At 50.4% G+C, this 19083-nt stretch overlaps 2 protein-coding genes across 2 annotated transcripts in view; both read left to right on the top strand.

The window, feature by feature from the left end:
* LOC118236594 (roundabout homolog 1-like) overlaps positions 1-4528 on the top strand; it is a 51710-nt gene extending 47182 nt beyond the window's left edge. The window contains exon 4 of the mRNA XM_035435088.1: positions 4152-4528. Within this exon, the coding sequence (XP_035290979.1) occupies positions 4152-4528 (377 nt within the window). The remainder of the gene's footprint in view (positions 1-4151) is intronic.
* A 7523-nt stretch (positions 4529-12051) lies between these two features.
* Positions 12052-19083, top strand: part of LOC118236593 (roundabout homolog 1-like) — a 49410-nt gene continuing 42378 nt past the window's right edge. The window contains exons 1-2 of the mRNA XM_035435087.1: positions 12052-12088; positions 12871-13085. Of these exons, the coding sequence (XP_035290978.1) occupies positions 12052-12088; positions 12871-13085 (252 nt within the window). The remainder of the gene's footprint in view (positions 12089-12870; positions 13086-19083) is intronic.

Genomic DNA, 19083 nt, shown 5'->3' with positions numbered 1-19083 from the left:
TATCTGAAGTGGGTTGCTTTCCAAAATATAATGAAAAGACTGTAATTTTATCGAGTGAGTGAGTGAGTGCTTGCAATTGTGTGTGTGTGTGTGTGTTGCTTTGATATCTGAAGTGGGTTGTTTTACAGAATGGAAGGAAGACAGTGTAATTTTATCTACTGTGGTGGTTTTATATTTGATTGATGTTTCATTTTAAGTAGTGTGTTTATTTCACCGTGGAAATTATATTGCACTATGTTTAGCCAACCAAGATGAGGAAAAAAATTATTATTTAGTTAGAGACTAATTCTATAGAACTGAAAGATATGCTCCCTATACACATATGCAGATGCATAGTCAGTACACACATGCACTAACCCTAACCCTAACACACTCACGCATGCACACAAGCAAACACATGCACACACACATACACGCACAGCACACACATATTTTCTCTCTCTCACACACACAATCACACACACACATGTACACAGTTCAATAGGCTGCTGTTGGCTTGTAATGGAAATCCTTGTGTAGCTTTAAGGAAGCAGAACCTGATGATGGGGGGGGGGGGGGGGGGGGGTGGCGGCGGTGTTTGATGCTGTGCATTCCTGGGTGGGGTGTGTGGGAGGAAGAGGAGGAGGAAGAGGAGCGGGTGTTAGATTCTGTCACGGTTTCCTCTCGTCCTATCAGAAGGACACCCCAGAGAGGGCCCTGTCTTCAGGTGTTTTTCTCCCCAAAGTCCTGTCAGCTGCTGGTAGCTGTGAAAAGGGCTACCTGCCCCCCCCCCCCCAGTGTGGGGCAGATACAGTTTCATTGATGATTGACAGCTCAGCACAGGAAGTTGGCGTTGTGACTCTTGCCTGCATGTTGGGTCTTGATGCACTGGTGTCATTCCCCATAGTACAGTGGGGTAAAACCCACACACACACACACGCACACGCACGCACACGTACACACACAGATCCACCTGTGCCTGAGTGATGCCCAGAGTATGTGACATCATAATGGGAGGAAGATGGGTTAAAGGTTAAGGATGAAGCAGGGTTGGGATCCCCCCCCCCCCCCCCCCACCTCCACCAGATTACTAGGACACAGCAGAGGATGTGGTTTTATTGCCCCCCTTGAGTGAGTGAGATCACCTCACCCCCTCCAGCTCAGACAGGAAGTGACATCACCTCGCCCTCTCCAGCTCAGGCAGGAAGTGAAGGAACATGAGCTTTTTCCACCAGACAGAGAGAGAGAGATGGAAGCTCTGATCGATCAGTTTCCAACCCCTGCGACGAAATGTCCCAGAACCCCCCCACTGGTTAGGCTGATCTGCCTACGAGTGTACTGCGGTCTCAGGCTTCCCATGATACTGTGGGGCTCAGGGCAGCAGTGCTGATCAGGTTTCCCCCTGTCTGTGTCCTAGCCTCCATTTTGAGCTGAAAGGTCAAAGCTGATGTGATATCATGGATCATATTTATAGACTCATTGCGCCTCTTTCACATTTGACCGTAGACCGCGTGTAAGAATGTTTCCAAGAACATACAGGCATTCACTTTTTTTTCTCCTTACCTGTATTTGTTCACGGCTGTTTCCTTATGCAAATCACATGAACATGATTGTGCACAGAATTTACAAACAGTCAGCGTTCATCATCTCATCCACCTGGGATACGCACAAAAACAAAGGTCTGCGCTTGTGTCGTGAATCTCGCATTGTTTCTTCTTCGTAGGAACGTTTTTAAGGACGAAAGTAAGAAGTCCCCGCGTTTTGCTAAACGACAGCGCGTGCTAAAATCCTCAAGTACGGGACGGTTGAAAGGTGCGGGGTTGGGATTGGGCCAGGAGGCTGTGATGTCACAGTCCGCCGATCACAGAGAAGAGTAATGGGGTCCATGCACTCTGCGGTCGGCCATCTTGGGTTTTTCCGAAGCGTATGGCTACATCATGCCCTCGGTCATGGAGACATTAAACGCAACGTCCCCGGTCTCCGGCACATTAAAAGCGCAGTAAATCTCCATCGGCACTTTAATTCACATTAAAGCGCGATAAATCATCCTGTCCCACTCCTAATGCCCTTAAACAGGTAGAATTCCACAAATGGTAGCAATTACCAGACAGCGGAGCTCTGTCTCTCTCTCTGTCTCTCTCTCTCGCTCTCTCTCTTTCTCTCTCTCTCTCTCCCTCTCTCTCTGTCTCCCTCCCTCTCTCTCTCTCTCCTTCATCTGGTTTTACTCATTTTCTCTTCTTTCCAATTCTTCAGGATGCAGCCATGCACACGCACATACACGCACGCACGCACGCACACACACACACACACACATACACACACGCACACGCACACACAGACACACTCACACACAGACACTCCCGCACACACAGCATCAGTCAGTCACACATTTTCAGCATCTGCGCTAGGCATTTCTTGCATGGAGGACGTAGCGTAGCGAGGTTAGCAGTGCTGTGCCGTGATGGATTAGCCTGGGTCTGTCTTAGCAGCTGCTGAATGCGCCATGTTAGCATTAGCGTTAGCGTCCGCTGCACTGTGATGGATTAGCCTGGGTCTGTCTTAGCAGCTGCTGAATGCGCCATGTTAGCATAAGTGTTAGCGTCCGCTGCACTGTGATGGATTAGCCTGGGTCCGTTTTAGCTGCAGCCGAATGCATGATTGTTAGCGTTAGCGTCCGCGTGCAGCCAAATGCACACCTCACACTCCTGTGCACAGGTTCGTCATTAATCTTCCAAAACACATCATGAAGGGGTGCGGGGGGGGGGGTGTTAATAAGTTTAAGTGATCAAATTCACTGGTGCATAATAGCCCCCTCTTTCTGTTGCCTGATAGATATTAAAGGGGGAATTATTCTGCAGGAGGTGGGGGCGGCCAGACAGCTGAACGTCGGTTGGCTTCAAAAGCAGTGTTAATGGAACGTGGAGTTTACGGAGTTTCGCAGGCCTTGGGGGGGGGGGGGTGTCCCGCCGTGGGTCAGGATGCACAGTCACAGATGACTGTTTTGGTCAAAGATCATCTCGTTTCGCCGGATACTCCAGTCCTCTGCGTTACTGCCGTTCTCTCCGCTTCTCTGCTTCTCACAGTGTTGCCACACCCTGGTGATGACTATTCATTAGATGCATCAAAGGCTGCAGCGGATGCCCATTGCAAAACCGGCGTTAATTAATGACCAGACTGTGGAAAGTTCAGCCGAAACAAAAGCAGCCCTGATGCCGATGGGACTGCTCGATGGCACCGAAATGAACTCATCGCACTGCGTTTGTAAAGGGGTGGGAAAAAAAGCTAATTTTCCCTTCTATTCGCCAGTAAAACGTTTTTTGAACTCCCAGTGAAAGAGGCGACATCAAGGAGCGGTGTTCTGAAAATGTCTCATTGAGTTCCCAGGGAAATGACTCTCTTCACTCCGGTGGAGTCATCGGTATTTTTTTTATGACGCAGAGGCGGACGGGGAACGAGCTCAGACCAGCTTTGTGCCGTTCGCCCCGGCGAGGCCGCCAGCCTGGAGAGGCCGAGCGGCTTCCCGGGTAACTGACCGAACCCGCCATAAGTCACACGGGCTGCCGTTAAGACGAGCGTCGTTGGGACAGGGCGTGGCGGGTGTGTCAGCTGCCCCCCTCAGGTTTAAAATAATAATAATAATAATTTTTACATCTGATCTCTGGTTTATTTGCTCTCCGGTCCAGTTGCAGAGGTGCTGCAGGGTTTTTCTCGCTGGCGTGTTTTAGGACGGCTCAGCTAACGGGAAACGTCTGAAGAGCGCTGGGGAGCCTTCGCGGTTAGAACCCCGTGTGAGTGTGGGGTAACGTTGCCATGAGAACGCTTCCCGAACGTTCTTTAATCCTGTTTATGGTTCCAAGTAAGTTCCATCGCAAAAATAAATAAGAAATGTTCCGGTGTGAGGTGTGCAAATTCGCTGGTAGCATCCTCAAGTGGTTATCATTTAGTTGTCGGGGGAAAAACATCATGGAGGAAGGTTCCATGTCAGAAATGCTCAAATTTTCTGAGTGCAAGCACTGAAGTGAAGTGAAAGAAGCTGTTTTGGTTTTGAACACCAGGTAGAGCAGCAATCATATGCAGGTGTGCCATCTGAGGACTGAACCGGTAACATGGTGTCTAACATCCCTCTCCCAAATTATCTCTCTGCCCCTCCTCTCCCCCCCCCCTTTTCCTAGGGTCCCGCCTGCGCCAGGAGGACACGCCCCCCCAGATCGTGGAGCACCCCTCCGACCTGATCGTGCCCAAGGGGGAGCCGGCCACCCTCAACTGCAAGGCGGAGGGGCGCCCCACCCCCACCGTGGAGTGGTACAAGGACGGGGAGCGGGTGGAGACGGACCGGGACAGCCCCCGCTCCTACCGAATGCTCCTCCCCAGCGGCTCCCTCTTCTTCCTCCGCATCGTCCACGGGAGGCGGGTCAGGCCGGACGTGGGCGTGTACGTCTGCATCGCCCGCAACTACCTGGGGGAGGCGGTCAGCCACAACGCCTCGCTGGAGGTGGCCAGTAAGTGGCGCTGTCTGATAGCATTCGTTCTTCTCCACCACAAGGGGTGATGGGGCCCCTTTAATCTGGATTTACTTCAGCCATGGGTCCCTACATTCCACAGCCTTCCTTTTCACTTTCCCGCTCACTGGGTTGGACTGTACCATTGAGCGGTTATTGGGAGGGGTGTTTTTGTGTGATCGGTTGCCTTGGCTTGTGTGGACCGTACCCATTCTGGAGGGGTGTGTGTGTGATCAATTTCAAAGTAGGAGAGTGAGACAGAGAGGGTCAGAGAGAGAGAAGGTCAGGGAAAAATAACTGTCATTTCTGTTGTCACGGGAGACCAAGGTTGTTGATTAGAGACACCTGCATGTATGTGCGCTTGAAGAATTTTTACCTGCTTTGTGATTTTTTTATTTTATTTTTTTCATCCTTTTGCATCTGCTCATCTCTGATAGCGGATGGAAATTCCATACTTCATGATTATGATAACTGGGACACATCGGCTACACTATTTGTTTCTTTGAAGTACGTTCACGTTCAGTTATATCCAGTAACCCCCTGTTGTGAATGCCTCACCCCTGGGACACCCCCACAGGAAATCATCTCTCTATCTCCATGGAAATGCGTTCGGTCCGCCTTTATCGTCACGGAAACAGCCGCTCCGTTTCCAGGTTAAAATAACTGCTCCATAGAGTGTGCTGATAAGGGGGTCGTTTGAATGTGTGCTGTTATGCGTATTGATCACCCTGCATTTGACATACCGTTAGCTCAGGCTAATCCTCGTTTTCGCAGTTGTGGGTTCTTGCCTTGTCCTGCCTGACTAGAGCTAGCGCTAGTCAGACCACAGTCCCTAAGCTGTGAGGAGTTGGCGGCTGGATATTTAAGCGTAACGGAAACTTCCGGTCCTGCCGCGGGGAGACACGGCGGGGTCCCAGTTCACTGAGCGCTAATTACACACACCTGACTCAAACTGGTTATCCCTGAAACTGGTTATCCCTGGCCTCTGGGTCATTACCCTGCAGCCACTGTCATGGCCGCCCGGCAGGCCTAAGGGTGCTTATTTAAAGTGAGGCGGGCCTGTGTGTGGGGTTTATTAGTGATGAATGGGGGTCCAGCTGTGGCCTGGTCTGTGTCTGTCTGTCTGTCTGTCTGTGAGCTGTATACCGTGACCTCACTATCTGAGCCTCTGCTGCTGCTGCTGTCTCTGCTGTGTGAAAACACCTGTCAGTGGACCAGGATTCATAACGACTGTGTGAGTGTGTGTGTGTTTCTATGTGTGTGTGTGTGTGTGTGTGTGTGTGTGTGTGTGTGTGTGTGTGTGTGTGTGTGGTGTGTGTGTGTGCGTGTGCGTGTGCGTGTGCGTGCGCGTGCGCGTGCGCGTGCGCGTGCGCGTGTGTGCATGTGTTTCTATGTGTGTGTGTGTGTGTGCGTGTGTGTGTGTGTGTGTGCGTGTGTGTGTGTGCGTGTGTGTGTGTGTGTGTGTGAGGGGTTTTCCCAATCTCAAGAACAGGAGTCCGAGGGTGTGTTACGGCACTTCATAAACCCAGCCAATCAGAGCGTGCGACCCGAGAACAGAACAGCGTCTCTTCCTGCCTAATCTCACACTTACACACTAAAGACCGTCCCGTACAGAATTAGGGAGGGACGGGATCTTCTGATCACGGGGTCCGAAGGGCCGTTTGTCCTCCTCTGATGTTTGTTTCTGGTCCTTAGGCTGATTAGCTGTGGAATGCTCTCCCAAAAGCCCCAATTCCCTGCTCCAGTCTGCTTCTGTGTGAGACCGACTGAGGCCTGTGAGTGAGAAGGTAATATAGAGTAGTGTTTGTCTGTGTGTGTGTGTGAGTGTGTGTGTGTGTGAGACTGGGCGTGCGTGAGTATGTGTGTGTGTGGGTGTATGTGTGTTTGTGCATGAGTGTGTGTGTGTGTGCGTTTGTGTGTGTGTGTGTGTGTGAGACTGAACGTGTGTGTGTATGTGTGTGTGTGTGTGGGTGTGTTTGGGTGTATGTGTGTTTGTGCATGAGTGTGTGAGAGGGAGGGGGGGTGAGAGCGAGAGGTAGAGAGCGGGGGAGCGAAGGAGGGGAGTTAGAAGAGAGGGCAAGGGGATGGGAGAGAGAGGGGGGAGGGAAGCAGGGGGGTGAGAGAGAGAGGGTGAGAGTGTCGGATTGAAGGAGGGGGGGAGAGAAAGAGAGGGAAAGAGAGATGGAGGGAGGGATGCAGGGGATGCGGAGAAAGAAAGACGAGCAGCTGAGAGAGATGGTGTGACTGATTTCTGAATTGGGCAGAAAGAGGAGATTATTTACACATTCCCGAGGGGGGTGGGGGTGGGGCGGGGGGGTTTGGGGGGGGGGGGGCAGGGATAGGCGGACGGGTGTGTCAGCATGCAGCGTTCTCTCGCTGACCTGAGTGCAGTACTCCTCCTCCTCCTCCTCTTCCTCCTCCTCTCCGTTCTTCCCCCTCTGGTTCTCTTCCCTCAGAAGGGAGGGGAGTTTTAAGCTGTCTCTCTCCGGGGTCAGAATCGGTCAATGAGCCTCTTTTCAAACATCCCCGGTCTTTCTGTAGCACACAGAGCTGCTTTTACCCGCGTTACAGCAGAACATAAAGCAGCAGAACACAACACAATCAAATTTAACAATAACAATAAAGCGTAATGCGGTGAAATGGAGCAGGATAGAATATAATAAAATAGAATACAAATGTGCTTTATTGTTCCCCAGGAAGGAAATTAATAATAGCATAAGCAGGAGATATTAAAAAAATGAAACGAGAAATTAAAAAACGCATTATTAGTCAGAGTAGAAAAACAAGAGAACGCAAAGCCGAAGGGACCTGCAGGTAATGTCAGCAGGAGAGGACACCTGCAGAGGATTCTGGGTATTAATTTAACCTGTAGTCCACAGCTAGCTGCTGGCGGGGTTCCACTTCCTTCGATATTTTAATATTCCGAGGTTTCCCAAGATCAAATAATCAAATGCTGAAATGCTGGAGTTCCCCTGGGCGCTGCATTAAGGTGGAGAGAGAGAGTTCCTGTGTGCGTAATGGCTTATTGTTAAAAGGCGACTGAGGAAGAAGTGATTGTTTTGAGCGAGGTTATTAGGATCTCCTCCTTACTGCCGAGAATGAAGCTGCTTATGAGCGATTCTGTTAATTTACAAGGATTCAAGCTCTTAATCCAATTAGCGATCTCGTGGCTGGATAGTGTAATAAATGATTGTTTTGTCTGGTCCCTGGTTCACCGGTTTGCTGACTGGGTAGTGGGGGGGAGGGCAGGGAGATATGGAGGAGAATGGCACCGTCATCTCCAGAGATGGTATCAGGACTTAATGACATTGGTTTTGGGATTAGACTCATCCAGCTTCTTCCGCTGTCTGGTCGTAGCCTTTGTAACATAGCTGTCTGTCTGTGTGAGTTGTTTGCTATTGGCTAGATAAACAGGCTGTCCCCCTTCCTTCATGTTTCTACACCTGCACGCACCTGCTGCATTTTCAGGGGCACTGGTTATTTCAGGGGGTGTTGGGTGCATTTTAAGGGGGTACAGGGTGGCTGCGTGTTTCTCTCTCTCTCCACCGAGGGGGCGGGGCTCACGCTTTGATTGGACGGTTTAATAAGAGTTTAATAAGAGCTGTTAAGCGCAGACCGTGGGGGGGGGGGAGAGATGGAGAGATGTTTGGAGAGATGGAAAGCACTCCGCTGGGCCTCTCTCCTCCGTTCTGTACACCACGGCAGCACTCGTTCATTTGGAACAGCTGCAGGTCCTCCATCACTTCTTGGGATTTTTTTGGGGTTTTTTTTTTTTGTTTCTTTTTTTGTTGGTAATCCCGAAAATTAGTCATGGGATTGTGAAATTGGACCTACGGGAGACAGATCTCTCCCTTATTTCCCCGCAAAAGGGGAATTCATCATTTTGGAAAAGCGGTGCAGTGGGTTTAGTCATCTGCGAGGAGATAGGAAGGGGGGGGCCGTGTGTGTCGATTATCATGGGCGTGGGCCGACCGCAGCGTGGGCGTGACCGACCTGTGAGTCACATGACCGCGAGGCCTACAGGCCGCGATCGGACCATGTGACCCCCTTCCTCAGCACGCCAGAGCTCGGTCACTCTGTGTGTTCTAACCCATATATGGTCACAGAGGTCACAAATGCGCGATTTAGAACGTTCTCAGCTGAACATTCCAATGCTGATGTCACAATCACTGCTGGCGCCTGAAAGCGACGGAGTTCTAGAACACTGACTTCGAATTTTTTAAAATAAAAAACATTCCAGAAAAACCTACATTTCAGAGGACTATAGACAGAGATGGGCTTGGCTTTTTTTTTCTACCTGGGGGTAGAAACTGGACACAGCATCCAGACCTCAGTGGTGGAAACAGAGGGTTGTCAGTGTGTGGAACATGTCGCCTGGCCATTTAGTTGCGGGTAGAGGCCGTCAGTGTGTTCAACACCAGGCCTGACGCACTGCTAGCTACTCTCCGACTTAAACACTGAGCATAGATGGGCTGAACAACTCTTAGCTTTGTTTTTTCTTAAAAGTTCTTATGATCTTTTTTACAAGGCTTTTGCTTCCTCGTGAAACCCTGCGTAGTTTGAACCCAGGAGAGGATGTTTATAAGTTTAGAAATACCATTAACTGCCATTTGATACCATACGTTATGAAAATGAAGCCTGTTGTTTCATAGTTGTAATTTTACATTCATTAAAGGTTTGTCTCCAGAGGTTTAATAAACATTGTTTGCTTGTTATTGTCATATTTAAATACAGTGTAATATTCAAAGATGGGAAATAATGGGGCAAGTGGGGGAAATTAAAATGGAAACTTTAAATATTAATATAGTTCTTAATGTAAATATAATTTTTTTTTCTAAATGAAGTCATCCATTTTAGACGCAGAGGCGGAGATGAGGTGCATTAGAACTGTGGCTCACGTACTGTCTGGGCCATTAGATGAAATGAGATAAAATTCATTATTTGTGGTATCATGTGGGGTGGGGTTGGGGGGGGGGACTGGTGCTCATTATAGTGCTCAGAGAATGTTCCGGAAAGGTGTGTGGCTTTTTCCACTTCGCCTGTCTTTTCACATTGCAGGTGTGAAGTGGGGAATGTATCCTGTGTGTGTGTGTGTGTGTGTGTGTACTGTACTCTGGCTGTATGGAGAGCTGTGTGTGTCAATGTGTGTGCAAGTGTGAGCGTGAGTGTGAGTGTGTGTGCATGTGAGTGAGTGAGTGAGTGTGTGAGTGTGTTGGTGAGTGAGTGAGTGTGTTGGTGAGTGAGTAAGTGAGGGAGTGAGTGAGTGAGTGTGTTGGTGAGTGAGTGAGTGAGTGAATGAATGAATGAGTGAGTGAGAGACAGACAAAGAGAGAGACAGGCATGTTGGCCCACTTGCATTTCATTGTTCATCTTCAGCTAGGAGACCAGGTGCATTCTGGGTGCAACATGCAGAATAAGCTCACCGTACAGATCAGAAGGGGGGGGGGGGGGGGGGGGGGGCTGTGGGGGGGTGAAATCAGGGACCTCAGTCCATCAGCGCTGGTGAAGCTCAGCTCTCATTGTTTCCCTCCCTTTTCCCCTTTATTTCCTCTCTTTTTTTACTTTCTCCCAAATTGCAGTGTTTCTTCAGTCGTTACTTTCCTCCCCCCATTATCCCCCCCCCCCCATCATTTTTCACCCCTCGCTTTCTTTCTTTCTTTCTCTGATGATTTTCTTCCTCCGGCATCATTTCTTTCCCTGAATGGTGTGCTCGCTGGATAGCCCATTACTCCCCAGTCAGAACCACTTGATTGCGGGGGGGATGGGGGGATGGGGGGGGGGGGGATGAAAGAAAGAAAGATGAAGAGTGAGGGAGAAGAGAAAGAGTGTCTGGTCAGCGTTATCTGCCAGACACCAGCCGGGAGCCTTGTTCCCCCCCCCCCCCCCTCCTGCCCCCCCCGCCCCCCCGATGGTTAAATTTCCCCGCTAGGCTGTAATGGGCGGGCTGAGAAGAGCGGCAATCAGCCACTGATAGGGGCATTATTCCGTCTCTCTCTCTCTCTCTCTTTCCCCCCCTCAATGGGGTCGTGTTACCGAGGAACAGAGCGAGAGGCCGAGAGAGAGAGAGAGAGAGAGAGAGAGAGAGAGAGAGAGAGAGAGAGAGAGAGAGAGAGAGCGAGAGAGAGCGAGAGAGAGCGAGAGAGAGAGAGAGAGAGAGAGAGAGAGAGAGGTGAGATGGGTGATCCTTTAAATCCCCTCCGTGTGGATTCCCGCTGCTCTCACTGTCAGACTGAGCCCAGGAGGTAGAGGCATGGGCGGGAGAGAGGCCAGCCTGCTTGCCCCCACCCGGGGCTTCTGGGGGTTGTAGTGCACTGAGGCGCTTTTTACAGATGAATCGCATCTTTTTTTCAAAAGAACCATCCTTTCTCTCTCTTTGTCTCTCTCTCTCTCTGTCTTTGTTTCCCCTGCTCTCTTTCTGTCTGTCTTCGTCTGTGCCTCTCCGTCTCTCTGTCTGTCTCTCTCTACTCCAGTTCTCTCCTCCCATTGTCTGCGCTGCTGCTTCGTGAGTTCCTGTGTGAGCAGGTGTTTATGTTACTGGCTGATTTATGAGCAGGAAGGTGAGAGGGGGCTGCTATCTCTAATGCCCCTGACATCTCTGCCTGAATGCTAAGGTGCGATCCATCTCTTATCTGATACTGCTGCCAGTGCAGTCCAACCCTAACCCTTCGCCACACACACGCAAACTCACACACACACACCCACACATGTGCACATATGCATACACTCAAATACCACTCACACATACATACACACATGACACACATGCAAACTCACACACACCCACATGCTCTTAGGCACAAATACCACACACATACACACGCCTACACACACACACACACACACACACACACACGTGCACATATGCATACACTCAAATACCACTCACACATACATACACACATGACACACATGCAAACTCACACACACCCACATGCTCTTAGACACAAATACCACACACACACACACACAGACACACACACACTCCTCCTGCTCTTCCTCAGACCCATCCAGTGAGCAGCAGGTCGTATGTCTTCAGCTGGAGTGGGTCAGGGGTCATCTCTGGCCGTCCGCCCAGAATGGAGACATATTTATATTTGAGTGCCATGTCCTCCTCAGGCTCGCTCTCCGCGTGCCTGAGCCCCTCTGCCTCCCCAGGCCTGGGTTAGGGTTAGCGTTAGGGTTCCCAGGCCTGGGGAGGCTCGTGCGTTAAGTGTCCAGCACTGGGTGACGTGTTAAGAGGCGAGCGTTGAGTTTTCCTCGCTGTTCCAAAGTCAACACACTGTGAGTTCACACTGACGTCCCTTCCCTCTGCAGCACAGGCATAAGAGTCAGCGCACAGTGCTAAACATACTGTTAATAAGAAGCACTTTTTTAAAAATTATACCCCATATTTATTAGTTGCATTGCATACAATCCAATACATGCATTTCCACGTGGAACTTACACATATAGAATCCGGAAAAGGTGTTACTCCCTCAGTTGTGAAATCATAAATAATATGTATGTGAAACGATGCTGCAAACTGTCCTCTGTGCCCGTGAAGGACAGAAGACGGGCAGTGGTGGAGGGTACCATGGTAACGGTCTACCCCGAGCAGCATGGCATCGGAGGTAACGCGATGAAGACGATGGATAAATGTGATACGCTTTCAGAGGGAATACCTGCACGCAGGAATTCCACTCTCCAGCTGTCCCTCCCTCCCTCCCTCCCTCCGTCTATCTCTCCATCTCTCTCCATCCCTCCCTCTATCCCTCCCCCGCTCTAGGGGAAATAGTGCCTGAAGTGACACTCAGTTTGATGTGTTTCGGCTGAAAGAGCTCAGTTGCTCGGGTCTGTGTGGAATCTGAAGCCTTTTAAATCGTGACGGAGGAAGTGTATTAAGTGTGCAGGATAAAGCAATAAAGTGGCATGAATCAGCTGCTGGGTAGAGTGCTTCACTCAGAATAAATCACCCCTCATCCTGCAAGATTCTAAATCCACTGAAACCGAGACTTAAAAAAGAAATTGATGGCCGTATAGCTACCACGATCGTCAATTACCCAGGAATTCAACTCTGCTATTTGTATCTTGTGCGCTTAAAAAGAGGGAAACAGAACACCAGATAGTCCCACTCTGAGTAATCCCTGATTGCTGTTTTTTTGGGTGTTCGTTCTTGGCTTTAGGAAGCGGACATGTTCTTCAGCAGACGGTAAACGGGACTTAAAACGGAAGAGTTACGATGTTTGGGCTTGGGAGTGACAGGGTGCAAGGTTGGGCTGGGGTACGGGAAAAACATCTCTGTTCGGCTCATTGTTCTTAGGCCCCGCCCCCTCTGTTTTACTGGTCCTCCTCTCTGACGCGATTGGTGGAGGGACTTTTGAGGGTTCCCGGAATCTCTGCCCCGTCTCCCAAGTGCTGTGCAGCTGTTCCCCCTCACGAAACGGGGAAGCTGAGAGGGGTCCTTTCCTTGCGCCCCCCGCCCTCCCCGACGACTTTGAAGCCGCCCGTCTGTCTTTCGCGAAACCGAAAGAGACGGATCTCACTTCAGCTTCCAAACTTTCCAGCTTTGGAGCGAAGCGCGCGGTGGAGAACGCCCCTGGCATGCGCTGTTCCGGTCCGTTAAAAAACGTAAGAATACGTTGCAGAAACGCCTCGATGACGTCAGTTCTGATCTGACGTAAGCGCCCCACTCATCCCTGTGTTTGTCCCACTCATCCCTGTGTTTGTCCCACTCATCCCTGTGTTTGTCCCACTCATCCCTGTGTTTGTCCCACTCATCCCTGTGTTTGTCCCACTCATCCCTGTGTTTGTCCCACTCATCCCTGTGTTTGTCCCACTCATCCCTGTGTTTGTCCCACTCATCCCTGTGTTTGTCCCACTCATCCCTCTGTTTGTCCCACTCATCCCTGTGTTTGTCCCACTCATCCCTGTGTTTGTCCCACTCATCCCTCTGTTTGTCCCACTCATCCCTGTGTTTGTCCCACTCATCCCTGTGTTTGTCCCACTCATCCCTGTGTTTGTCCCACTCATCCCTCTGTTTGTCCCACTCATCCCTCTGTTTGTCCCACTCATCCCTGTGTTTGTTGGCGCAAGTTTACTCCACCCACTTTTACCCTCTGACCTTTGACCTCCTTTGTCTGTGTTTGATTAAGCTTGTGTATTTTTGACTGCATGTGTCACAGAATAAATGTTTCTTTTTTCCAAATCTTGCTTGAAATGAGAGAGTGGAAGAGAAAGATAGACAGTGAGCTCAGAAGCTTAATGTTTATAGAAGTTATACGTTTGCAGACACTGTAGTCAAACCCTTAACCGTTAAACCATCAGTTACACCTAAAACGACATTTTGATTAGATTAGATTTCTTCAGCCAAACGAGCTCATCAGCTCACTCTGCCCAGACCACGGAAGGGTATGAACTGTAGAAGAAAAAAAGAGAAAAAAGAAACTGCAATAAAGTGGTGGAAGTCAACAGAAGCTGCCAGGTCCGGTTCTTCTCAAAGTGTAAATTACACGTCTTCCCTTGTGGTTCCTGGACTCTTTTTCCAAAACTTACTGAAAAGATATATATATATTTTTTTAAATAAATAAAATAAAAAACGCAATTCTGTTGAAACCCCATGAAGTCGTGTCGCCACGGAAGCGGCTGAAAAGGAACTGATGAAGGTCAGAGATAAAATGGCCGCAGATCCAATCTGACGAAATTGAAGTTGAAGAAACGGAGGGGAGCCGGGGAGCAAAGCCACAGACTGCGTGATTACGTACTGAGAGGGAGAGAGGGAGAGGGGGAGAGAGAAGGAGAGGGAGAGAGGGAGAGAAGGTGAGAGGGAGGGAGGGAGAGGGGGAGGGAGAGAGGGAGCAGGGGTGAGAGAGAGGAAGGGAGGGAGAAAGGGAGTGAGAGGGAGCGATGGATAGAGGGAGCGAGGGAGAGGGTGAGAGTGATGGAGAGGAGGAGAGAGAAGGAGGGTGAGAGCGAAACAAAATCCTCTTGGTCTAGTTCCACTCGCGCTCCTGATCTTTAGATAAGCTTAAGTTTGACTTGAGTAACTCAACTTCACCTTTGCCCTGGTTTGGGTGGGGGTCGTGGGTGGGGGTCGGGGTGGGGGTCGTGGGTGGGGGTCGGGGTGGGTGAGGGAGGGGTGACGGGGGTTAGAACAGAGGGCACGTAGGAAAGCTTTGCTGCACAGGTGTGTTTGGAGAGAGGAATGTGGACACACAGCTTGTGTGCAGAGTGGCCTCAAGGACGCATGCTGGAGTGGAGAGGTCATTTATTTATTTATTATGAACGTAAACACATTCTCACAAAAAGCTGCACGCGCTCCGCGGATCAGTGACAGAGAGAGAGAGAGAGAGAGCCTTGTGGAAATTAGGTGTGCTGCAGTAAACAGAAATAAACTAAACTTTCGTGGTTTATCTCACACTGAACATTCATTATGGGGTTATTAGCTGCATCTATGATACATATAACACCCCCCCCTCCCCCCCCGTCCTGTCCCGTCCCGTCGCCCGCTGGGCGGACTTTGGCGGAGTTTGGCGGTGGGGGTGTATTAGCGCGGGGTACACGCGGCTGTGGGGTGGGTGGAGCTCTCACAGGAAGGCTGGCTAATCAGAGACGGCGTCCATCTTCTCTTCTGTGAGCTTGTTTTCCCTCCTGCTGCGCCTGGATGGAGAGGAATTGCATCTTTTTATTCAAAAAGAAACAAGAGTCCTCTCTCTCCTTCCCTCCCTCCCTCTCTCTCTCCCTCTACCTCTCTCACTCCCCCCTCTCCTTCCCTTCCTCTCTCTCTTTCTCGTTCCCCCTCGCTCTCTCTCTCTCCCTTCTTTCTCCTTCCCTCCCCCTCTCTCTTTCTCTCTCTCTCTCTCTCTCTCCATATACCATATTGGGTCACACCCTACTCTCTTCTCTCTCTATGTTGTCTTCTGTTGCTAATTGAAAGCCTGGGATAACAGGTAATAGCCAGCTTGGACTAAGCGCACAAAGAGCTCTATAAAACACACTCACACACACACACACACACACACACACACACACACTCATTAAGGCCTTAGGTCTGTCTGTATGCCCCCCCCCCCCCCCCCCAGCCCTCCCCCTCTCGTGGTGTAAAGCGTCCCTCAGGTTTCCTGCTGTAGTGGAGGCAGAGCAGAGAGGCCAGCAGTAACCCCCCCCCCCCCCCAGTGCCCAGGGGCAAGGCTCCCGGGCTGGGGGGGGAGGGAGGGTATTATAGGGGGGTAGTTATAACTCACGTTCTCATTCCTCTTGTTTTCTCAGAAGCTGTGCGGTGTCTCTCTGAGGAATGCAGAAATAGAGCCCCCCCCCCCACTGTGCTGTGCCCCCCCCCCTCCCCCCCACTGTGCCCCCCAGCACTGAGCTGACCCCAGCACAGGGAGTTCATTACTGTACGTCTCAGTCCGGCTCAGTGCTTCATTATACAGCAACCCCCCCCCCACCCCAAGACCTGCCGGCTGTGCTCTGTGTGTGTGCGTGTCTGTGTGTGTGTGTGTGTGAGTGCATGCGTGCCTGCATGTGAGTGTGTGTGTGCGTGCGTGTGTGTGACTTTGTGTGTGTGTGACCGCATGTGCATGAGTACGTGTAAAAGACTGGTGTGTGCGTGTGTGTGTGTGTGAGTGCATGCGTGCCTGCGTGTGAGTGTGTGTGTGTGTGAGTGCATGCATGCCTGCGTGTGTGTGTGTGTGTGTGTGTGTGCGTGCGTGTGTGCGTGCGTACGTGTAAGAGACTGGTGTGTTTGTACAGCAGGGAGGGGTGTGTGCGTGGTTTGATGGGGAGATGACAGAAGATTGGACTGCATAAAGGAGAAAGAGATGGGGAGAAAGAAAGGGAGAAGGAGGGGGAGAGAGAGAGAGGTTTCAGGTTGAAGAGCAGTGTGTCATTAGTGTAATTTTGTGCAATCTGTGCTTGGGGGAGGGAGAGGCAGAGAGAAAGAAGGATTCTTGTTGTCTGAAATCACATTTTAGAAAAATATCAAAACTTGCAGTAAGCAACAATGAAGGATTTAAAAGCACAGTTTTTATCCTCACATTCTGCAGTCCTTTTAGTACAACGATGAGCATCATATTGCTCCTCTTTTTAAGCTACTTCAGGTGTGAGGTCACAAACATGCGATTAGAATGTTCTTAGCTGAACATTCTAATGCTGATGTCACAATCACTACTGCTAACTGAAAGCAACGGAAGTCTGGAACACTGACATTAGAAATTTTGAAAAAAAAGAAACCAAGCATTCCAAATAACCCCCCCCCCCCCCCCCACTCTTCAAAGGGTTACATCGAGCTTAGTGTAAACTCAGTCCTGATGCTGTGGACGTTCTGTAGGTCACTGGGTGCATGTGGAGAGGATGCAGTCATCTCTCCCTGTGTTTAGTACAGTCATCCGGCTGTTTTCCACTTCCCGGGGTGGGGGGCTGGGGGAGGGGGTGTGGTGCAGTACTTTCTGTTACTGGGGAGGGGGGGGAGGGGGGGTGCTTGATGTGTACATCCTCTTTATTTAGGGCACCAGGAAGGCTGTATTTGTTTGTGAATTTCATGCCAAATTCTACTCTTCTTAATGATTTAATTAGACCAGTCATTTAGTAATTGATATTTTAGCTATGTTTCATGAATGATGAAACATGGGGGGGGGGGGGCAGTAGGACAGAGGGGGGGCAGGTTGGGGCAGTAGGGCACAGGGGGGCAGGTTGGGGCAGTAGCAGTGAGGGGGCATTGGGACAGGGGGTGATTTGGTGTCCTGGTACAGCCACCGATTGGAGTTGGTAGACAAACAGAAGAATATGAGCTGGGTATAATGGATCTGGCTCATCTCACTCAGGCTCACTCTGAAACCCAACCTGGCTATCCTCCTCAGCAACATTACACTGACAACACATGATTATACCGCTATGGTGTGTGTGTGTGTGTGTGTGTGTGTGTGAGCGTGTGTGTGTATGTGTGTGTGTGTGTGTGTGTGAGTGAGCGAGTGTATGTGTGTGTGTGTGTGTGTGTGAGCGTGTGTGTGTGTGTGTGTGTGTGTGTGTGTGTGTGTGTGTGCACTAGTGAATCTTTCACAGGAGGGTTTACCTGTAGTCTCTGTGCAGTAGAGTTCTCGAGCCCGTGACACTCTGAACCGAGCGTCCCCCTCGCGCAGCCCTTCCTCCCAGCTCCTCCTCTTCCTCTCGTGGCTCTTTCTGAGAGGCAGTTTTCCAGATGAAGTGACGGGTGCAGAGAGGCTGGGGCTGAGAGGAACGCCGCTCGCCGTTAAGCGCTGAGCGAAAGAGCAGGATGACGACGCGCCCTCTCTCCTCGTTACGGATCGAGCGCTTTGGGAGATCTCTCCGGAACGAGGGTTTTCGGGTCCCGGAATGATTGCTGTTGCCATGCCAACTGACAAACAGGAGTTCTGTGTTTTTGCCCGTGGCAGCATTTTTGAAAGTGATCAGAAAACACAAAAATAGGACGAGACTCTGTGAGAAAGTAATGAAATCATTTTAATTACGCAGAAATAGACTGACCAGGTTCTTCCAGACCTGGTATATCTCATGAAATAAATTGACACAAATTTAAATAAAAGTTTTAGACGGTAAATATTAACAGTATTATTTTGCTGGTTGGGGGGCTGTTCCTTGCCTTGTTTGGGGGCTGTTCTTAGGCTGGTTTGGGGCTGTTCTTTGCCTGATTTGGGGACTGTTCTTAGGCAGGTTGGGGGCTGTTCTTTGGCTGGTTTGGGGGCTGTTCTTAGGCTGGTTTGGGGGCTGTTCTTAGGCTGGTTTGGGGCTGTTCTTTGGCTGGTCGGGGGCTGTTCTTAGGCTGGTTTGGGGGCTGTTCTTAGGCTGGTTTGGGGGCTGTTCTTAGGCTGGTTTGGGGCTGTTCTTTGGCTGGTTTGGGGGCTGTTCTTAGGCTGGTTTGGGGGCTGTTCTTAGGCTGGTTTGGGGGCTGTTCTTTGGCTGGTTTGGGGGCTGTTCTTAGGCAGGTTGGGGGCTGTTCTTAGGCTGGTTTGGGGGCTGTTCTTTGCCTGGTTTGGGGACTGTTCTTAGGCTGGTTTGGGAGCTGTTCTTAGGCTGGTTTGGGGCTGTTCTTTGGCTGGTTTGGGGCTGTTCTTTGGCTGGTTTCGGGGCTGTTCTTCTCCAGCGGTAGTTACCGGTTTCTTTGTGGAGCAGCACAGAGCCGTTTGATCTTAAGGACAACTGGAGAGGAGGTCTCCTTAGAGAGGCTCCTCTCTCCTGCTATATTACACTCTCACATCTCTCTCTCTGTCTCTCTCTCTCTCACACACCTCTCTCTCTCTCTCTCTCTCTCTCTCTCTCTCACACACACACACATCTGTCTCTCTCTCTCACACACATCTCTCTCTCTGTCTCTCTCTCTCTCACACACATCTGTCTCTCTCTCTCTCTCTCACACACATCTCTCTCTCTCTCTCTCACACATCTCTCACTCTGTCTCTCTCTCACACACATCTCTCTCTCTCTCTTTCACACACATCTCTCTCTGTCTCTCTCTCACACACATCTGTCTCTGTCTCTCTCTCTCTCACACATACATCTCTCTCTCTTTCTCTCTCACATCTCTCTCTCTCATTCATCTTCTGTTCTCTCCCCCCACCCATCTCATCTTTTTATCATGGTCCTCCCATCACTACAC

Source organism: Anguilla anguilla, chromosome 9 (assembly GCF_013347855.1).
Source record: "Anguilla anguilla isolate fAngAng1 chromosome 9, fAngAng1.pri, whole genome shotgun sequence".
In the NCBI taxonomy this organism is placed as follows: Eukaryota; Metazoa; Chordata; class Actinopteri; order Anguilliformes; family Anguillidae; genus Anguilla; species Anguilla anguilla.
The sequence above is the reverse complement of the archived record's forward strand: the minus strand, read 5'-3'. Positions and strand labels throughout refer to the sequence as shown.